Source organism: Ischnura elegans, chromosome 11, assembly GCF_921293095.1.
Source record: "Ischnura elegans chromosome 11, ioIscEleg1.1, whole genome shotgun sequence".
NCBI lineage: Eukaryota > Metazoa > Arthropoda > Insecta > Odonata > Coenagrionidae > Ischnura > Ischnura elegans.
In genome coordinates, this window is record NC_060256.1 from 58,369,118 (window position 1) to 58,392,675 (window position 23,558).

The following is a 23,558-nucleotide window of genomic DNA, read 5'->3' on the forward strand; positions in this document are numbered from 1 at the left end:
TTCCATTTAGATAAAATAACAGTAGAATATAGAAAATGAAGAATTGAAACCTGAAAAATACATAAAGGGGCGTAAGTCAACACAGGGGTGGTAGAGGGCCCCATAGACGGTGATAAAACATGGTCCAAATCAAGGGCGTACACAGGATCAAAACTAGCACAACGATGAGGGTAAAATAATAAAGTATTACGTAGTTAGAGGAAAAAGGGGCAGGGCGATTCCACGCGTCACGGACTGACCGTCACAATGCGTTTTTGAACTTTTAATAACACACGTAGCGCGAACGGACTGACATACAAAACTTTTTCAACTTCCAAATTGCTGCACAATGGTGTGAAGTTAACTTTGGTTGATACACTACTTTGTCTTGAAAAATACAGGACTTACGTGACTTAAAATTCACTGTCACGGACTGACAAAAATGAAACGAACTTTCAGCTCAGAGTAAAATCTCTAAGGTTTGCTCTGAAACAAAGAGTGATCAGAGTATCAGTAAAATACATCTCAGAACACCAAATGCAAATTTCATAATGCTGCAAAGCCCATTACAATAACTGATTTTACAGAGGAGTAATTCCTCTTGAAAAGCATCGTCACGGACTGACCAGAAATGTCACGGACTGACTTTTGTGATTCCCTTCTGGTATAAATTTATTCACTGCCAAAAAAATTTACGAAATAACTTCTTTAATTCAAAATAAACAAAACAAATTTGTGCAAAAACCCTTAAAATCATTCAAAATAATGAACGAACCTCAAAATAGAAAAAAATTATTAATACATTGGCCATAAAAATCAATTAGCGAAACAGATGTTTTTTGCGCGTAGATGACTCATTAAATTTAGTATGTGGCTAAAAACTGTGGTGAGCACATAAAAAAATTTCTCTTATCAGAGACACACGCGACTCATGCTGGTGTCAGCACTTAATAACGAAAGTCTAGACTTTATAGCACAAATTTTGATCCATATCAGAGCCTCCAACCACTTTTTTTTATTTAACCAGTCAGTATGACATTTGCGTGGAATTGCTCGGCATTGTTGATGAACGTAATAAGAAGCTTGATAGAAGAGGACGGATATCTAGAATAATTTGAAGGAGTATCGAATTTTTGCGGGTCTTTGAGGTCAAAAGAAGTTACATATTGGAGTGTGCTAGTTTTTAAAGGCACAAAAGGACTCCAATACCTCAGTCCTTGATTAGGGATGATTCCCGTTCATCGTGTAACATCGAAGCCTCTGAATTGACGTTTCGAACTCATCATCAAAAATATTTTTAGGATTTTGCGGGGAAGATGATAATATATTTCGGTTGATACTCAGTTGTATACCCAAGGTATTTACCCTGAGTTTCAAATATATTATATAACTACCCGAGTATTTAAATGTATGATGTGAGTGAAATGAGTGATGCATAAACCTAGGTAAATAAGTATGAATGAGAGTAAACCTAGTCATTGTTCAAGTAATGTTTTTCGTGGTGCATGCTCACGTACGCACGGGAGCGCATTTGAAATTCTGCAGTGTAACGTGATGAATTTGTTCGAACGCATGCGAGAACAAACTTGCGCCATTGTAGGCCAGTTTAAGAAAATATGCAGTTTTAAACTTACGATTAGATGCCCCGTGTAGAACAGCCATATGGTAGACTGGTCCGCCAGTATTGGCGCATTAAACCTAAACGAATTAGGTTGTGAACGGAAGGGAGGAAAGAAATTCAGGACTCTTAACGAAATGTAGCGATTTCACATGAAATTTAACGCATTATCAAATGAACTCCTCTATATACAAAAGAAGGGAATCCGTATAAAAACCCGTGTAGCCTCTCCGCGATCCGCGACGAGAAGTCAGCCTTCCGAGTTGTTATCCAACCTAGAAGACAATAAAAACTAATCCAAATTCCACGTTTTTAGTTGTTAGAACCTTAGAGCGCAATCTCTCAATGAATTTTCAAAATAAATGTAGTTACTAAGATATTTACGTTGATACAAGGCCTAAAGTACCCTGAATCAAGGATAGGAATTCATAACCACACTTTACTGATCCTAAGCTGTCGATTATAAATATTTTTCGACGAAAAATATTTATAATCGACAGCTTAGGAGGCTGGGGCGCGGTCCCAAAACCCTCCCTTGAGCTGCAGTTGTTCCGGGAAGACAAAATTTAAATTGAAAATCATCATTGTAAAATTGGGTAACTGCAACTAGTAAAGAAGGTCAACTTGGTAATCCAGACCCTAAGCTAGACTTTTATTTTAATTGTTTTTACTCTTTGAGACTTTTCAATATGCTTCTCCAGGGGGGATGAACATTGTTATTGGCCTTGCCCCGAGGTTTGTCAATGGAATGCAACGTTAAGCCGGGAGGTAATCTGACCTTTAGTTATTCCCATGGGCGAAATTCTTCTGTTGTGAGAAGTTTTGAGGAATTCGCAATTTTCCACCAGGATATAAGTTTTATTGACAACTATAGTTTCAGCAGTTAAGAATAGGTTTCATTTTCAAGAATAACAACTTCTATCCAAATTTTTTAAATATTTCCGAGCGATAAGATGCTCACTTCAAATATCTTTGAGACTGAGAGGAAGGCCAAAGTATTTTGGGGAGTAAGGCAGTGGTTTCATGGGGCCGGAACGCCGTTCCGGCACAGGTTAACAAAAGACATAATAGTCAAATAACACTTTTGTATATTTTGTTGCCTCTAAAATTGCTAATATAATACATTCGTAACCAAGACAAAAAATTTGTAATAAAACTTAAATAATGACTTGTAATACAAAAACACACAGAGTAATATTTCACTTTAAAAAAAGTAAAGAAAAGTGGGTTCCGGCACTGCTAATATTGCCATGACATTACTGGAGTGAGAGCACATGACTGCCTGCAAACCGACCAAAATACGATACGGAAAGCGCAGCCTCCGGGAAATTCATTCGATTTCAGACCTCTGCGGTATTCGCCTAGTGAGTCAGTAAGCTGTGTTGCCATTAGGGTGGTTTCCTATTATTTTTTATTGCCTAAATCGAAAGATTATTACTCCCGGAGTACGTATTTCAAGCTTTTAGATTTTTAAATGACAATATCTATTTTTCTGGATTTAATGTAAAGTGAAAAATTTCAAGCGTGCGAAAACGCGACGGCTAAGTAGCGACGACTAAGACGACCAAGACGACTAAGGGCTGCTGAGAAAAGCCCGCGCGACGTCATTCTGGTTCCGGCTGCCGCCGTGTGAGGCTATGATCGCCGCTACGATGCAAGCTGCTAGCAGGTAGCGTTTGGTTTAAATAAGGATTATTAATACCCTATCGAACGAAGGAAACTTTTCGACCACAGGCAATTTTAATAGGTGATTATTAAGAAATGTTTCTCTGAGCTCTGTGCCACATGCATGCATTGGTAATCTCAGACGTTGTAAAACTCCTGACTACTCGTATAGCATCTAGGTCCCAGTGATATCACGTGGAGAGGCATCGCATGGGCACCAATCTTGCATTTTTCAAATGTGGTTAAAATTGCAGACCATTAACATTCGTCAAACTGGGATTTTTAAAACCAAATAATTAGTATAATATGATTACACTAATGGTGGGTTACGAATCGCAATCTATGCCTTTCGTTTTCTTTGATTAAGTAAACTACCTTAGTGAGAAGAGGATTTTCGTCGGTCTTTCATATCTATTCACTGACAAAGTCTATTGAAAAAAACATGGCGATGCCAGCGTCTCTCTCTCCCTATCCCACATCCCTGGAGTCTCTAGTGTCGTAGTACCAACCTCCTGCGGTGATGCCGCTCGAAGCATTCCGAGCTTGCACAACTGGGCCAGCCGCAAAGATACTTGAAAAAGATTATAGTGTAATACATTTCCAGGTATACTTCTGCGTTAAATAAACTTTAATCCCTCCAAGTTTCCTCCCTCCTGTTGGGATGTCGTCGTCGTGGAATCCGAGTGTTTCAAGTCTAGAATAAACGTAAAAATTCGTTGTTAATAAAACTAACACCGCAGTGAAAAATTGCTTACTTATCAATCCACCATTATTTTCCCTATTTCCTGAATAATTACTCGTTTAAGACTTGATTTCTTGAATGACAATAAATTTACTGGAAATATCCCACACTTTTAAACTTAATTTCTTGGCCTGTGTATGGTGAGCAAACACGTTTCTGATTCTGGCTAGAATGAGTGCTACATGCCTGGTGTGGAGTCACCCCTTGCCAAACACCCTGGTGGGGGCTTGTACGGTACCTCGTAGATGTATATGTGAATTTTTCACCATGCTTGTTGCTACATAACACAAAGTTACGCAGTCAACCATTAATTTTAATAAGTTATCACGTTTAAATTTTAAACGCCTATAGAGAAGGCCTTCTACAACATTTTTCCGTGCATCAGTAAAATAATATTTTACTTATAAGAAAACGCTGATGTATTTTTTTAAAAGATTTAAGCTATAGGAATGTGAGCATGAGTGTACACAGCAAGGGTCAGGAGGGGGCAGCTGCCCCCCCCCCCCTAAAAGCAAAAGTCGCAAATTTCCTTAGGGAAAATAATATTTTTTCACGCAAATTATTTTAAAAACTAATAAAGACCTGTTACAGTTTCCTTAAAACGTTGATTTCATTCACCTTTTCCACGCTTAAATCTTACCTACAACTTGAAAAACCGTGGCTTGCCCCCTAGTTTAGATCCTGGATATGCCCTTGATGTGGGCAATGTTCTACTGTACATTTTCTAAGAATTTTTAAGATGATAGCTTAATTTAAGACCAAGTAATTCGTATTCCGGTATTCGTCGAGAACAAAAGATCGGTCGAGAAGAAGCGATACGGCCTCTTCAAAGAAAATATTTTTTAAGACTCCCGCTTAGTTTTCACCGATATCTCCTCCTGTCGGCAACGTTGGAAGATTTCTCACACCTCCGCAATTTCAAATGGGAGGCTGCCGTAGGGGAAAAAATGAAAGTCGGAGTTGGGGAGGTTAATAGCCACCGCTGCCGCGTGAGTAACTTCCCCTCCTTCTTCAATGCCATGGCCGCGATGACATTGAAAGCGGCTTCATAATCGCAGTCCATCGCTGGATCTCCGCTCCCACGGACTTGTTGCGCCAGCCGCTCTGGAAGTAAGCGAGTGCACAGGTACGTGCGGTAATCATTCCCTAACTTCCTTTTGATGAATGAAAGCTGATTGAAAATGAGATTTTCATCGTGTTGCGGTGATAGTCAAACCGTGTCTACTCGAAAAAAGTGCCTCGTAAATGAGTGAACGAACTGTACTAAACAGTCGCACGGTAATAGAGGATATTGTGAGATTCGGGGAAAATATTATGGTACCGACCGCCGGTAATAACCGGAATAAACTATCAATTTGCGTGTGGAATATTGACGTCCTATTCTGTCGGCCTGGGTTCAAATCCCTGCAGTGGTTGACTTTCCAGAGACTGTTCGATCCCTGCGTGTGTGCTTCGCGGAGCATACCTCAAGAACATTAATCCGTCCTACGCATCGGGCATTAAGCGTTGGTCTCCTTGGCGCCTTCCATTGATAGCAGGCTTGCGCCGGGTTTCTCTCCACCCTTCCTTCTCTAGCCTTCTCAAAGGGCGAAAATGATTTGAACGAACGATAACCTCCAAATACCAGACCCAGAAAACGTCTTAACGCAAGTTGGGGTGTTTACATGAAACAGTTTTGACGTTGATCACTAGCGCGAAAACAGTCATAGAGTGAAAACGACTTTAGAGAACTTTCTAAGCAACCGAGAGATTGGCACATCGGTCAAGCAGGACTGCGAGGTTCCGTTGCCATGGATACCAGCGTCAATCCGCTGCACAGAGGATCGCAGTTGTCGTAGTGGAGTTTTCGCGCGGCGAAAGTAGCTTTTTCGAAGACTATATTTTGTGTATAATTGTGCAACGGTTGGTGAAGACCAGCTCGGTCAAATAATAGTGGTAGACTTAGGATTTGGTGTGCGTCGACAACTACGGCCATTACCACAACGCACTATAATTTATATCATAGGTGATAGTCGCTATGAAAAAATTATTTGACTTTACCTGAATTCGTACCCAGAACTTCCGATTGTCGATCAGGTATGCTACTAATTACACCATACAACCATCTTGATCCAAAAGGAATAATTTTCCACACGTGCGCATAATTGCTTACGAATTCGCTTTTAATATTCGCTCGAAAACGCGCTGTATTTGAAAATATTATGATGTCCAAATAATATATGCTCGTCTCATTTATGGCCCATTACCCAGTCCAGCGGATCAAACTCCCAGATTATACATTTTCGCTGCACCGCCTACAATATGTTTTTCACAATTGACCCAATAAGTAATTTTATTATGCAAAGTTTTTATCACCTCAAATCAAAGATTTCGTTCTTTGTTATTTTCTATAAATTTTCCGGCAGACATTATAAAATGAGTTATCGCCAAAGATTTCCGGTAGTACCTCACGATATAAATACTTAAAACCAATAAAATTGAGCTAAAACACTCATTTTCATAGCTTCCTGATTGCGTGAAATCTATGTAACATAACATCGCACTTGTGTCATAAAAATTGGGTTCGATTACAACGGAACTTGCGCTCTATTCTAGATAATAAGTCTAAGTTGAGAGTGTTGCTCAATATCACAAATGCTGACGAACTCCAACGTTCAAGCCAAGAGAACACGTATGTTGCAAAATACAGAAAAGGAGGCTTTTTAACTTTTCATGATATTTTTGTCGAGATTTTAGACACCATATCAAAATTTTATCACTCAGCGTGTCAACATAGTGCATGGTGCTTGTTCGATAGGAAAGAATCAATCGCGTGGTCTTGGACCTGATCCAAAAGATTCGTTGAAAAAAAAACTAGATAAAAAGACTTGCGTAGACTGCTAAGTCAATTATAGACTGATAAGAGGATCTGATTTGAAATCGCAAACTAAGGTCAGGTACGTTTTTGTGCAGTGAATACAGAAAATTTCTGAGCGACGGTTTTTTTTAGCAATGAAAACAGCGTTTTTAATTGCTACTTATTAGTGGCGCAGCGAGGGGGGGTTTTGAAGGATAAAACCCCCCCAGAGCTCAGACAATTTTTTAAAAGTTTAATCTATTTTATTTATTTGGATTTATATTACTTATAGAATAGTGTAAGGATTAATAAAATATCCCTCAGAGGCCGTAAAACTCACAATTTTGAACCATTTATCTTTTTTTTTCTGGCGGAGGGCCCTCGCAACTCCCGATTACCCTGGCAGGTATGCCATACACCCAGACACCCAGTATTAGTTGCGCCTGAAACCCCCCCTAGCCTTAATTCCTGGCTGCGCCCCTGCTACTTATCGTAGTCTATGCAACTATATAGTCCTCGGCGTAGTGGGCGTCCTTCCAAGTTATGTCCGAGGTCGTAGCGTACGACGCGGCCTGCAAGGATTCCTGTCTCAATTGTCCAACACTGCTGAAACCTGCGCCTGAACATAACCCCGTGGTGTTTGTACGAGGCGTTTCTTGCCAAAGTACTAATATTAGCTATGTATTTGTAGAAGCAAGCAATAGTTCAGAAATCAAAGAGACATGTTCATAAGGACAGGACTTTGCGAGGGTATTTTATCATTATGACAAAAAAATCAAATATAGGAATTTAGCATCCGGTAATGCTCAACCTATTTCGCGTCACCGTCTTTTATCTTCATTAATCTAGACCTGAGGTTCTCTGTAGTGGCGCAGCGAGAGGGGGGGATTTGGGGGAAAACCCCCCCACACTGAGAGCTCAGAGAAATTTTTAAGTTTAATCCATTTAACTTAAGCAGATTGATATTACTAGCATAATAGTGTAAGGATTAATAAAATATGCCTCAGAAAGCCGTAAAACTCACCATTTTGAATAATTTATTTTAAAATTCCGCAATTTATTCATCTCGCACCTATCGCTTATCCTGGTGGGTATTCCATACCCCCACATACCCCGGTATTAGTTGCACCTAAACCCCCCTCCCAGCCTTAATTCCTGGCTGCGCCCCTGGTTATCTGACTGCTTGTTTTCAAATTTCATTTGAACAAAACTATATGGCAAAATGAAATGGAAATTCAAATGCAACTGTTGTTTCAAGTAACGACTCTTCAAGCATTTTATGTCCAAAACCAAGCCAGGAAAAATTAAGATAAATTGCGACTTGAGTCACCGTGAGAATTTGAAGATTTAACACGGTGTGGAGCCTTAGGATACATTACAAAATTAAAAATTTCGGAGAAAATTTTAAAAACGTGACTAGCCTAACTTTGACTTCAAATCCAATGGAGAGGAAAGCATGTACTTCACGTATGGGGTGAGTCAAAGATCCCCATATCCTAAACAAAATTGAATTGCTATGACTTACAACTTTATTAAAATCGACATATCTAATGTTTTACAGCCGTAGGAAAAACAGGGGTGTGTAATTTACAAGTGTTTATTATATATGGTGTCTTATGTCTACTAACATGCACTGGTTGTGATGGAAGAGTAATCCAGAGTTGAACTATACGGTCTCATGGTTGTTAAGTATCAACTTGCTAATATCTTACGGATCCTATCCTCTTTTCTGCGTTTTAAAGCACTTAAGTGTTTAAAGTCGTTCTTTTGAACGGAATTAATAATTGTGTCCCGTGGGTTAGCCAGGAATTTCGTTCGGGGGGGTCCAAAATCAGGGGGAAAACTTTTGAAAAACAGGGCACTGAGTAGAGGGTTTTAAACTAACTTTAACAAATTTCATAATAAAAAAAACTTCATTTGACAAAGAAATCTTTCTTAAATTCATGATTTTTCAACATTTTGTTTTCTTTTATGAAGCAAAGTAACTGTGTTTTATATTTCGGAGGGGGGGGGGGGGGTCCGGACCCCACGGACCTCCCCCTTGGCTGAGCCACTGATTTTATCCTCTCAATCACATAAGACACTAGTTAACTCCCGCTTTGAAAGGACCAAAGTACCGTCGGGCGAAGGTACCAAATAGGGACACACTGAGACGGCTAAATCACTCCAAATTGAGTTTAATCTGGCCACATGATCGATTTCGTGACATCGCCGACATGAGATGTTCTCCTGCCTGCCCAATAGCATCATATCGAATCGGATATCGGGAACAAAAATACGTGTAAAATCACCTTTTCGCTCCAGCAAGTCCTCATTACTGATGTGTAGAGGCAAGGAAAAATCACCATTACGTTGATTTGGGATTAATTACGATATATAGTCTATTTTGCGATGGAGTACAATAAATGATCATATGTGAAAAAGTAAATTTTTTAATATTTTCCAGCAATACCCAACTATTACACGTGACCGCGTCAAATAACAGTATACCATCAGCCAAATGACCCGCTTCGCAGCGCTAAGGTGACTGATTTTACTGATGTGAGGGGTCCCGCGTTGTCTGTGGGATCTTAGCCCAAGTTGTGGATCCAGAGTACATTCATCTACATCTACATACTAACCCGCAAGCCGCCTAAAAGGCGTGTGGCAGGGGGTGTTAGGACACCAGCCAATTGCACATAAAAAGGAAACGCTCCAACAAAATTACGACCGCCATTTATCAAAGTCCTTTACGGTTCGGTGGAAAAAGGAATTCGCATATCTATCTGTTAGACAAAATATCTCTCCCAATTTATCGCTTCTATCGGACCTGGAAATATGGTGGGGCTCTAATATTATGTTCTCCGATGTCACGAATGTTATTGCGCAATTGGAAGAAAGAAGTAAATGTATGGCATGATATTGAAAACAAAAAAAAACAAACAACACGGAAACAAAAAACAGCCATTTTTCAGCGTATCTCAATAAATATTTATGTTAATTTTTTTACGCTATCCTGAGGGAATAAAGTAAACGAAAATAATGATAATGAAAATATCAGGTGCATTAAAACTAAAATACCACCTTCGGTATCACCTAGGTTCAACTTCAATTTTATCCACAAACATGGGTCTCATCCACCGATAGCCTTGTAATGACATCCCAATTCCATATTCCACAAAAAATGAACGATTCGAAAGAAATCCACAACCGAGAGGTAGGTAGGAATAGCGTAAATGGAACGCCTCGGACGAGATACTGAACGCAGTTCATTTATGAGGTATACGAGATATAGGTCGTAAACAATAACTTGAATATGAAAAACTAGCTGAAAAGAAAATGTCAATGCGTTTTTTCAGTCTCATGATTTTTGACTAGTAATGATGATGAAGCCTCTCAAATTTTTAAAACTTACGCAGCGTACCCAAATTTTATAAAATTGACTTGTAATAATGGCTATTTTTAGTGCTTAATTACATCCGAAATTGCATTTATTTATACATTTACCTCATCAAATCAGATTACCCTCCACTTGCAGTTAACTATTTGCACCAATCAATTACACAGGGTTGTCTTCACGGGGATTAATAAGCGCTAAGAGCATTTTTGAAATTTTTTGGGCTTTAAAAAATGTATTTTAAGGCGGGGGATAAAAAAAAACATAAAAAAACAAATTTTAACAAAAAATCATTTGCAATAAATGAAGGGATGCATTCACAAACAATAAGCTAAAACACCAAGGTAATAAATCGAAATGTGCTTGGGTAACGGTTAATTAGTGTTGCACAAAAGAGTTTATAATTAAGGAAAGGGGAAATATATTTTTTTTTAATTTCCGATTGAAGGATGTTTATTTTAATGATATTGGGTCGTCGTGTTATGGAGAATTTGGAGGGGAGCAGTTAAGCTTGAAGGGGGAATTTTTAATCCTCAATAGCAAGTTGAAAACACCAAACGAAAGTATGCAACGTACGCAGAAAGCGAAAGACAGTGAATTTTCAAATCATAAAAAAAGAATAATGTCGCCAAAAAAAGATATTTTGATATTTTTAAGTTTAACACTTTGCGTGCCATGGACGTAATATTACGTCCTGTTCATATTTCTGAAGATTGCCATGGACGCAATTTTACGTCTTTCTATTTAATTGGCTTTGTATGCGTGAAGCCGTAAAGGCCTGGTTACACGGTACATTAACACGTACAAGTTAATGTACGTTTGCGTGAATGATTTTGGTGGACCGGAACGGGACATGTACGAATGCATGGACCAAATTAAAACAGGTTCTACTTTCCGTTCATGCATTCGCACAAGTTGGGTGGTTACACGGTGCATTTTGGCGTTCATTCTCGCGTTCATACATTTAGACATTAACCCGTACGTGTTAATGTATCGTGTAACCAGGCCTTAATATTTCTCCCGTGGTACTTTTCCAGTTTACTGCTTAGTGGTTCTGTTTTTTCAAAAACCAACTGCTCGATGGAAAAAGAGTTCACTTTATGTCTTGAGGACGAAAAGTCCTCTGTAGCTACCGGCATCCTTATCTTAGGCCACTTTGTGTGAAAATTCTTTTGCGGGAAGAACCGTTCGTTGAGGGTGCAGTGATCCTTTTTTTCATCCAGGATTTATAATGCTTTGCTTGGAACAAAGCTTTTTTTTATAATTTCCATGCTTTAAATAGTTCAAATGGAGCGTAATAAAAAAATTATTATGCTTGTTATGGCGGTACATCATATGTTGCAACTTTTTTTATTTTTCAAAAAACAGTAGGTTTTCATTGTTAAATTATATATTTAAAAATTATCAATAAATGTTATTCAACTCATTCATAAAGAAGAGTAAAGTCCATTTTTACTGAAATACACATCGATATAAATATATTTTTGATGCTAATGTTTTAAAAAATGTACGAATTTAGTAAAATTGGCTGGATTTTTCAGTAGGGCTTTAAAATTAGCAGCTGGCACTCAAATTGTTAAGAAGTCCTTCCAATTTCCTTGGATTCTGCGTCTTTTTGACCACAGGAGCTGTAGGCAGGAATTCGGCGATTTGGCTGGTCCCGAAAATGTGCCAGTCACTCTTGATGAGGGCCCTTGGCGGTCGACGAGTGCTTGGGGGCGGAAATCGAAAGAAAATTTTTCGTGTCGCCGCGCCGTGACTCATGTTTTCTCGTAAACAAGGCGAGATTTCCACCCAAGGTGATAAGATCTCCGTATAATCATCAGCACATGGGAGCGACTATTGCTCAACGAATGCTCGAGGATGAAAACTCCGTTCTCAGATGGAAGGCAGTAGTAGATTAAGGAATGCGGGATTTTTTATGAGTTGGTGACTTATCCGCTATAAATGAGGAATAAAAAACTTCATTTACTCCTCACATACATATACCAAGTATAGTATTTGAAGGAGGCGACCGACAGCTCAGGTCATGTGCGACATTAAGGGGTGGTGGTGGTGGTGATTAAGGTTAGGTGAGGAAGGGTGGAGAGAAACCCGGCGTCGGCATTAGCATACTCTTAAAGAAAGGCGCCAAGGGGACCACGGCATAACCTCACATCTGACATACGGAGTGTTGCGCTTGAAATGTCCTCCACACATCATTCAAGCAAGGATCTAAAAACTCACTGCCATCGCCGGGATTTGAACCCGAACCCACGGGATCGGAAGCCAACACTCTAGTCATCACACCAACCCAATCCCCATATACATCAACAGCCTCAATTTTAATGGCGAATTCGTGAGGAATACATTTGCAGTTCATAGTTTAAGCCTTACATATATGCTGAAACAAGGGAGAGTATTCAAATGTTCCAACGTATCGCATTCCGTTTAATATCGTGTTTAAGCGGACGTAACACTACCGCTGCACGGGTCTCTTTTCGCGATAAATTATTCATTGGAAGTCCTGCATTCTTTCAGAATTTTCTTTGGAATACATAGATTTGATCCTTATCAAGATTAGCGTACACATAAAATTCAAAGATTATTATGTAAGTATTAGGGCCTCCGCGCACTGGCAACTTTTACAAAGCAACTATTTAGTTGCTCTGAGGAAGTTACAATGAAACACACGGCATTGACTGTGGCCTCGCGCACGGGCGACTTTTTTGTTGCCGCAACTAAATAATTGCGTCCGGACCTATTCCGAGTTTGAGTAAATTGTTGCCGGCAGGGATAGACCACGGGGGTTTTTAGCAACTAAACAGTTGCTTTGAAAAATTTGCCAGTGTGTGGGGACCCTAATACTTACATAATAATCTTTAAATTTTATGTAATTTTTATGTTTTTTACTGATGTAAAATCTTTGTATTTGAGAATCACACAGATGTTGAATTTTTCACGCTATGCAGCATAAAATTTTCAAAATGGTAAGTAAAGAGAGAACGAAGATTTCCGCGGTGTACAATGAAATTCTTTATTTTCGGTTACTCCCGCGTCGGTTGCTGCCGCTAGCACTACCAACTCCACCTTACTTTTGGTGGCGTTGGCACTACTACCAGCAAAACAGTTGTCTTCACCACAGCAACCGACGCTGTGTTAACCGAAAATGAATAATTTCATGATAAGTAGGATTTGAAACGAGTAACTTTTATTTTAAACGGGGATTTTGGTGGTAACCCCCCCCCCCCCCTAAAGCTCAGAGATTTTTTTAATTTAATCCATTTTACTTAATTGAATTGATATTACTAGCATAATAGTGTAAGGATTAATAAAATATCCCTGAGAAATCCATAAAACTCACCATTTTGAACCGTTTATCTTAAAATTCCTCAATTTATTAATCTCGCACCTATCGTTTATCCTGGTGGGTATTCCATACCCCCACACACACCCGTATTAGTTGCATCAAAACCCCCCCAGCCTTAATTCCTAGCTGCGCCCCTGCACCCTGTAACTATGAAACCATAAACTTGAGGAGGTGAAGAAATCTCCCTTTGTATTTATGAAGCGATGCGTTCAACTGATGAAACTTCGAGTCCATAACTTCTTATTGACCATTTCCACCGCAATCGTGGCAAGCGCGCTGAAAACAGTCTACCTCCTCGAGATAATCCAAGCTTCTGGGAAACTCCGTGAGAAGAGTCGGTTGTCTCTGCTGGTCGGTTTTGAGTCGTCCTAAACAGACACTACTGCTATCAGGGGCGGTCTGGCCGGGTCGGCTATCGCCGAGGGCCCCGAGCTTAGGAGGGCCATCACAACGCTCTCGTCTATCGTCAAGCGTATATGAATGGAGTAATAAAAAAAGACTCGAATTATTTGAGGAAAATTTTTTTTGCCATTGTAAAATTCTACCTTATCATTAGTTTCTTCACACTGTAGGCATATTCAGTTTACAAATATTATATAAAAATAAATAAAATAAAGGTGTGGGAAGATAAAAGATAACCCGATGGCATTTTGAAAGGGTTTTTCGAAAGGGTTATTTAAGAGTTTTCTTTAGATTTCAGAGCAGTTTCAAGGAACACATTCACTGAAGTATAGTTAATCTAACCATAATACATTATTAACACATTGCCTTCTTAATTATTCATGGAATTTCTTGACGTAAACCTTTCTATAATTTCTTAAAAATTCCATTTACGCTTATTTTAATCTGAATAAAATTTCATTGCATGATTCATGTCTTTATTTGTTATGGCATGAATGATTTTCAGTGTAACATAATATATATACATTATTTATCAACAATTTTTAAAATCCAACAGAAACAACGCAGCTAGCAATTTGTCGGCTTTTTACCTTAAGGAAAATCGAGGCAGGCCGGCGAACCACCGAGTGGGTTAATTTTTATAAGCTGTTGAAGTCTCACTACTCATAGTATTTTTTCTTACGAAATTTCTATTTTTATTAACTTTTATCTGGTTTTTGAGAGCCCGAATAGCGCCAAAATCGATTTCAGGGCATGCTGTTTCCTATAATTTCTTGGGTGGGGATCCCCGAATCCCCTGGTAAGGGGGACCCCATCAAGAGCCCCCAATCACCCCGGAACGCCCCTGACTGCGAGAGACGATTGTGTCGCTAAACTCCCACGTTTTTGTCGTGACAATGCTGTCCGTCTCCAAGCAGACACACGATTCTCGACATTTTAATGTTTCTTTAAGACCTAGCAACAGCAGTCAATACTAGTGATGGGCAAAGTCGATCATTTTAGTGATTCAATCATTTTGACTCGAGTCACATAAGTGATTCAATCAATTGATTCAATCACTATGATCGAAAAGACTCAAATGAATCAAGATCGAAAAGACTCAAATGATTGAAAAGACTCAAAAGGAATCATGATCGAAAAGACTCAAAAGGAATCAAGATCGAAAAGACTCAATCAATGGATGTAATAAATCACTTTGAATAATCGAATAAATACTGCCTCATCTGCGAAGAGCATTGGTAACGCTGATTGCTATCCATATTATCATTTCATATATTATTTTTATTGTGAATTCCTAGATGAGTAAATTAGATTTCAAAAATGAAGGAAGTAGTGTCATGAAAACATTTGGGCAGGCAAAACTGCCACAGTTTCTTAACACTAATAAAATAATTTCTAACTATAGTTGATGAAAATATAACACAAAATACACCACACACTATGCATGAATATGATTTGCAGGATAATTTTATGAACGGCACAATAAAATTTAACCAGCTTTAACTTCTACTTCTTAACGTTCTCCTACAGGAGTCATCTTAATATTTTCCTTTTACGTGTATTGGTGTTATTAAAACTGATAACTGCTGGAAAATATTTAAGAAAAAGATTACACAAGTATTCAGTTCTTCATAATATAGTATTTAATTTTCTCACAACTATTTCTGCCCTGAGGAAAAGAGATCAAGCATCTATCGTTCCAAATTTTGAAACAAACCGGAAACCGAGATGATTGATATGAAACCGGAAGTCGGAGTGATTGATGATTGATGATCGACTTGTTTAACGAAATGAATCATGAGTCATTTGATTCACCTAGTGATTCAATCTTTTTGATCGAATCGTTCATGATCGACCCATCACTAGTCAATACGATAAACATACTTCAAAAGCTCATGATGGACTCGAGCACCTTCACAATACTCGAAGGGATTGTGGTCATTGGCCTAGCCAGGGGGGGGGGGATATCCGGGGGATGCGGACACCCCCCCTCCCCCGAAATATAAAACACAATTATTTTTCCTCATGAAAGAAAACAAAATATTGGCAAATCAGGAATTTACAAAATATTTTTTTAAATTTAGTTTTTTCGATTACGAAAAGTGTTCAAATAAGTTACTTATTATTATTATGTTACTTATATTAATAAGTTAAATTTTATAGTTATGTACCCTGTTCAAAAAAAAATTCCCCCCTGGTTCCGAACCCTCCCTGGTTCTGGACCCCCCCTCCGTACGAAATTCCTGACTACGCCACTTACTGTGGTGCCGATGAACAACCATAGGCATCAATCGAGGGCGTACCTATGGGTCTACGGCGAAATGTGAGCCGGAACAAAATCCATGTGCCTTTTCAATTTTTTCTCAAGGGGGAAAAAAATATTTTGCCCCATTTCACTCAAATCGCTTCCTTGTATGTATGTTCGCTATTAATAATACAATAACTATATAAATAGCTTCCTAGAGTCTTAAAGTAGCATACGATTCTTTCTATTGATGTCAAAAGATGAATCGGTTATTAAATCCAATAATTGCCGAGTCAATTAAATACAAGATTTAATCAAGTGAAGTACCTACCAAAGTGATTATATCCTTGAAAATATGCAGCGCGCAGTTCCATTATGTGAGTGGGGGAAGATATATTCAAGGGGTTATAACGAATTAAATTCAGGCCAGGGACAGAAAACCATTTGGTCCATGAAACAATTTGTTCTACATAATTATTTTTATGCTTAAGGCGATAAAAATTCTCATTATGAGAATGTATTCCTTAAATTTGGTGCATTTAAATTTATTTAATATTTTCTAAGTTTCGTTTAAATTTATTTAATATATTTAAGTCTCGTGAAAATATTTGAATTTTCACCCATGTTGCCAAGCTAATTTGATGAACATATTTTTTATGAAGCATACCATAACACCTTTATGGACAGTTCATTTTAAATGATTTTTTGGACGAGTATTACCCTTCTTAGGAAGCTTTCCCTGATTCTCTTGTTCTCGTGGATTCGTCCTGGTAGCTGCAGTGATAAAATTCCATCATAAAGGCCTTATAGGGCTGGATTATATTTTTAAAAAATGTGTGCATCATTTCTCTTCTATTTAATAATGCTCACTTTTAACCAAAGCAAAAAGGTAAAACAGCTATTTTAATTGGTTTGTAGAGCTGATGACAAATTTCTGAGTCACACAACATACACATCCAGTGACCACCTAATAAAGTGAAATGATTTATTTTGATGGAAATTCATTCATTTTTTCTGTTTAGGAAAGGAAAATGAACCAAGGAATGAAATCCAGCTTCATCAGGAGCAATTTTTTGGTCCTCATTGTGATCTGCACTATCCTCTGCTTTCATATCCATGCCACAAATGGAGCCCGAATTCTCGGATTATTTGCAGCACCTGCCCCAAGCCACAACATGATGTTTCAAGCACTAATGAAAGCTCTTGCAGAGCGGGGCCACTCTGTTGAAGTAGCCAGCCCTGTGTCACTTCCAAATCCACCAAAAAACTACAAGGATATCGTAATTCCCTACCCAGACTTTGACAAGGAGGAAATGTTAAAAGCCATGGTTGGCCCAAGCCATAGTCCTGTAATGGAGATCATAGGGCTCTGGTCATTATCCAAATCTTTCTGTGAAATTCAATTGGCTTCACCTGAGCTTCAGAAATATCTCAAGGGTAAGAGGATTGGAGGCAATGCCTTACAATTGATATATAATAATAACAATAAAGATATCTTGTGAGATGAATTTTTTATGGCAAATGAAACTGTATTACTAGAGAATGTATACTTCAGGACTGCAACCTACATATTGCAAAAATAACTACAAACCCATAGACTCCTGATCACAAAAGCATTCTTGAGGTAATTCTTCATAATTAACTGGCATTAATTCATACATTGGCTGTGTGACGATTGTGCCGGAATATGGAATCCTTGGTAAACCAGAGATAGGACTTGAGACCTCCTGTGATTACTGTTTTAGATAATATGTAGCCATGCTTCCAACATGGAGAGACAAAACTGTCTAGCAATGAAAAACTTCTCCCTATTATGGTTTAGAACTTTAATTTTATTTACCTTTGGCTCAATAATTTATTTTCACTTAATAATTTATTTTTCTTGACAGATCCCAGCTCCTTCAATTTTGATGTGATTTTTGTGGAGGTGTTTTTCTTCGACTGCCTCCTTGGCTTTGCTCACCATTTCAAAGCTCCAGTTATTGCAATGGTATCCCAGTTTTCACTACCGTGGGCATATGACATTGTTGGTAATCCTCACTCATATTCCCATTCACCGTCAATATTTCTTCCTTACGGTGAAAATATGACCTTTTTTGAACGCCTAAGAAATACTCTCTTTATTTTGGGAACCAGCTTGGCCAGAAGGTAAGACCGATTTATAAAAGTATTTTTCGTCACTATTCATTTAGTCTATACATATATTTATTTTTATGTATTTATGAATACAAGAAATTTAAACTGTCAAATTCACTTCAGAATAAGATATTGTGAAACCAATTAATAAAATTTTTAAGTCTGCTCATTTAGTTGTTTTTGATGAGCTTCATTTTTCTATCTTTAAATTTAAATGTCAGTCGTTCATCTCAAGGGCGTACCTAGCATCAAAACTAGGGGGAAGGGGAGGTAAGTAATAAGCCAGTGATCAGTGGTGTCATGGCGCTGGAACGTGCTGGAATGCCATTCCGGCACTGATTAAGAAAAGACATAATAGTCAAATAACACATTTATCAATTTAAGATGTCTCACAATTTCTGATAAATGTATTTTCAAATGCATTTATCAACCAAAACACAATTTTTTGCGATAAAATGTAATAGTAGCTTGTAATAAAAATCAAAGAGTAATATTTCACTTGTAAAAAAAAGGTAAGGTCAGTGCGTTCCGGCAATGCTAATTTTGCCATGTCACCACTCACTGCCAGTGGTGTCTTTTTGACTCATGAGTGATAAAAAATATAACTAAATCATAAAAAAATATTACACTATACTGACAGAAAAGCTCCCATTTCAACTGCTTATGGAGATGTTTATCCCGTCATGTATGTTTATCAGAGTCATTCTTTTATTTGTTGCAGATTTATAGCCTTGCCTATTCAAAATGATGTAGCCAAGCAGTATTTTGGCCATGACATGCCTCCATTGTGGGAACTTGAGAGAAATGTGAGTCTTGTGTTCTCAAATGGTCATCCATCCACTTCCCCCATTCACGCAACAATGCCTCATCTAGTTGAAGTGGCTGGGATGCATATACTGGCAAAGCCTCCTCCTCTCCCTAAGGTATGTACTTAAGTCAGGTGCTCATTCTGATATTATAAAAGTAGTTGAGCCTTCCAGAAAGTGATATCCCCCTTAATAAATATTACATTGATTGATCGCAGAGCCAATTAGTCTAATAATGTGGAACATTTTGGCTACCAAAAAATAAATTGGAACCCCAATTTCGAATACTAGATGAAGCCTTCTTACACCCCAAATCAAAATCCTCAAAGTGAGAGGTGGCCCAGGCAAAGGAAATGGCCGACTACCCTGAATATGTGATATTCACATTTTGGGGAGAGCTCTACCCTTACCTATCCTAACTAACCTTCAGGTTGAATAATTGAGTGAGTGACATTGATTAATTGGCAAATAATCATCAACAATGATCATCAGTCTTAAAAATAGGTAGAAACCGCTTCTATCATGAGTTAATCTTTTCACACCTATCTAACTCTCCACTTCCATTCTTGATATCTCTGCCGCAATCATCATTTACAACTCACTCTTTTATCGAAGCATGGTCTTTGCCTCAGCGGTTGTATAGATAATTATGCTATCTCATAGTCATAAACCAAGGCCTTCTATCAGTGTGGAAGCTTTAGCAAGTTTCAAATCAACTGGGTTCATACATTGAGGAACCTATTAGGTCATTTATCTTCAGTTGACATCATTTTCCACATAATTTAGCAGGCATTTTCAGGTCAAAATGATGAGGATATCAATGGGCTACTTACCCTCATCACTTTAATCTTCAGAAGCTATCTGTAATGCTGAAGAAAGTATGCTCAGCTGAAAACAACAAGTGGAAAATACCTAAGAAAATGAATCCTTGAAAGAAGATACCTAATTCTTCATTACCCATACTTGATTAATGAATTTCACCATTTATCCACTTTTCTCTTGCAGGAACTTCAACAGCTAATGGATGCTAATTCTAAAGTCATCATCTTTAGCCTTGGGTCAATTATTGAAAGTGCTGCAATTCCTAAAGATCGACTGGAGGCTTTACTAATTGCTTTTGAGAAAATAGATGCCCAAATAATTTGGAAATGGGATGGTGAAGAGGATGAGTTACCAAGACGCTTGCCTTCCAATGTTCATATGTTCAAATGGATTCCTCAGCAATCTCTCCTAGGTAATTGATAAACAATCAGTATGCATATGTTTACACCTATTGGGCAGATTAATATTATACACTGCTTTAATAATATATAAGCTCTTTTGTTAATGCCTGAATATAGTTTGAACTGATGTGCCTCAATAACTACTCGATCAGTTGCGAGGAATTTAAGTGGAAATGGAATGACAATTATTTCTTCATTTCCTCAGTATCATCAGCAACTCATCGAGGATTTTTGCATAAGGATTTTTTAAAATGCTTTATACAGAAAAATGTATGGTTTTCACTGCTAGGAAAATAGCCGCTCTTTCCTGAATGCCATTTTTTTCAAGAACCTTTCCATATATTTACATGAGACCCCTGATAGATGGATGGACTCTAATGAATGTATATCCTAGTACAGAACTTTAAAATTGTTATAGTACGTAGTATAAGTCCCAAATTTTTTAAAATCTCCTCCATTTTTGATATTTAAAGACTCCAAGGAACTTTAAAAACATTGTCACCATCATATATGTACATACATAGTTGATAAACATTGAAGCTAATTTCACAAAAAATAATAAATTTGTTTTATATCAACTTGTTTTTTCATCAAATTTTCTTCCGGGAGAGCTGCACCAAGGGCTGATAGCTTTGCCAGGGGAGAAGGGAAACCATTGGCTTGCAATTAATAGGAGTTAAACTCAGGGTTCATCACCAATGGTTGAAGTGGTAACCATACACACCGATTCACTCCCCTCCCCTTTACTTCTCCTGTTCCACTGCTTCTCTTCTCCAGCGCTAAGTGGACCCTTAAACTAAAGATAAGCAAACATAAAAATAGAAAAAAATAATTATTTGTCATCATTTTAATTAAAATACTCATCAACTCTGCATCCATCCAATGCCAACAGTACTTTCAAATTATCTGCAAGCCTTAAAATAATGAAAATATGCAGTAGATTTCTTTAGCAATAATATTTGATGCTCTATCAGTCACTACAAAATTCTTTCTGGTAATTGCATCTATGAGAGTCTGTATACCTTTATTGCATTGATTCTCATGCCAATGCATGAAGAAGTTCTTGAAAAAAAAGAATTCAAAGAGGAGAAACCATTTTCGGGGTGTCAAAAACCATACTTTCTATACATGCAAATGGAGATAAAAACATTGTTCTGAAACTATGACAGGAGAAGTTGCAGATAATATTAAGGAAACTTCCCAAACAGCAGTTGATATCCTTAATAATATTTGAATAAAGCTAATTATATATCCAAAACATGTTGTCATTACACGATGGACATTTTGACAATGTTGCATAGATCCCATTTGTAACACCAACGACGAGTTTTAAAAATAATGTGACATAGATATCCAATTTGTAATATCCGTGATATTAAAAAATTGTTATTCTGAACAGATTCCATATGTAGCATATGTTCTGCATGGAACTGAAGAGCAAAAATGTTTTGTTTATATATTTGGGGATTACCAAAAATCATAATTAGCGTACCCATTATCTACTCATTAAATGTTGTGAAGATATCCAAGAGATTTTGTAATGCGAATCTCCATGCCCACTGTTGGACATTGCTGCAAAGTGGTTTGGCATTAATTGGATATTTGATAGATATCCATACCACGTTAACTGGATTAAAATATGGATATTGCATGGATGTCATAAATTAGGGCTGGCAATGTTGTGTGGATGTTGTTGGGGTATTGATTGCCGTTAGGACTTGAAATAAATTGCCTTACATTTCCAGTTGATTTCATTTGCAACTGATGGGAGTATTTACCTAAATACAACACTTCCTACTCAAGTATCTTGACTTTTTGTAATGACATTAGAGCTTAATATGGAGATGTTTATGTAATAGGATTGATAATTTGCAGCATTAAAGTAATATTTCCGTTTACAGCATCATTCAAATTTTCATTTCTTCCTCGTGTATGCTTTCATGATGCAGCTCATCCAAATATGTGTGGATTTGTGACTCATGGAGGTCTTCTCAGTCTGCAAGAGGCCACTTACCACGGAGTCCCACTGATGGGTTTCCCATTTTATGGAGATCAATTTATGAACTTGAGGCATGTAACAGACACTGGTATGGGGCTCACTTTAAATTTCTTCACTTTCAAACCTGAGGAACTCATAAAATCAGTGAATGAAATACTTCACAATCCAAGGTATGAACATGTTTTTTTTGCTAAGCTTCTTATGGTCAGTGTCTTTTTTATTTAACCTCATTTCCTACCTTACACTCAAACTCTTGAAACCATTGTGTGACTGTCTTCATGACCTCCTCATCATTCTATTGTTGCTTTCCATTCAAGAACTCCTTAAGTTAGAGAACAGATTGTAATTTGAGTATGCTTAGTCCACATTGTAAGGTTAGCTTGAAGTAATATCACGTCAAAATGACACCAGTAGGTTCTAAGCAAATCGAGCACGTTCGGGTCTAGTTTTGCCATGAAAGAGTAAAAAATCATGAGTCAAAAGTCCCCTTCATTTGCTTGATTCTTATCAACTTCCTTTGCATCGATAAAGGTCCCTATAGGATTGAAATTGGCTATAGTGACCCATATTTGGTATCAAAAGAAGATATGTGATGATTTTCCTCTCTGAATGCAAAGCTTAAAATTTTTTCCTAATGGAGATTGAGAATGCTGCCACTCTTTCCTCCATTCTGGGTGTTATTAAAGCCTTCATTGAATAATGCATCCCACTTGGTAACAATTTATTGATTCATTAACACCAAATTCCATAGATTTCCCCGTGCTGGCAACAGATACAGTTACTGGGCAATTTGCAGCTCATGAAATTATAATTGAGGATTCTCCAGTAGTTAATACTAAATTTGCAGTCACCAAACACACTTATACAGTTCACAAAAGTGGCCACTGGCTTCATTGGCATTGGAGTGAGGAGTAATTTCACAAGAATATACCCTACATTAAGAGCTGTTAGCCTAAATTTATATTCATGATGATACAAGATAAGGAATTCATGTATTTTTCAATTTTAATCCTTAATGTAGCAAATAATCTATTGTAAATTTTGAGAATAAAAAGGATCACTCGGCGTATGATGCTGTGATATGAACAATTATGAAGACTGATTAAAAAAAGAGCACGAAGAGGCAGCATTAATCAATTCTATAAGACAAAATAATTGATAAAAATACCTTGAGAGCACATT

At 37.7% G+C, this 23,558-nt stretch overlaps 1 protein-coding gene across 1 annotated transcript in view; it reads left to right on the top strand.

Moving 5' to 3' along the window:
- Window positions 1-5,050: 5,050 nt before the first annotated feature.
- Window positions 5,051-23,558, top strand: part of LOC124167639 — a 32,784-nt gene continuing 14,276 nt past the window's right edge. Inside the window, exons 1-7 of the mRNA XM_046545618.1 lie at window positions 5,051-5,130; window positions 13,133-13,185; window positions 17,235-17,649; window positions 18,102-18,360; window positions 19,070-19,271; window positions 20,160-20,388; window positions 22,327-22,546. Of these exons, the coding sequence (XP_046401574.1) occupies window positions 13,162-13,185; window positions 17,235-17,649; window positions 18,102-18,360; window positions 19,070-19,271; window positions 20,160-20,388; window positions 22,327-22,546 (1,349 nt within the window). The 5' untranslated portion in view covers window positions 5,051-5,130; window positions 13,133-13,161. The remainder of the gene's footprint in view (window positions 5,131-13,132; window positions 13,186-17,234; window positions 17,650-18,101; window positions 18,361-19,069; window positions 19,272-20,159; window positions 20,389-22,326; window positions 22,547-23,558) is intronic.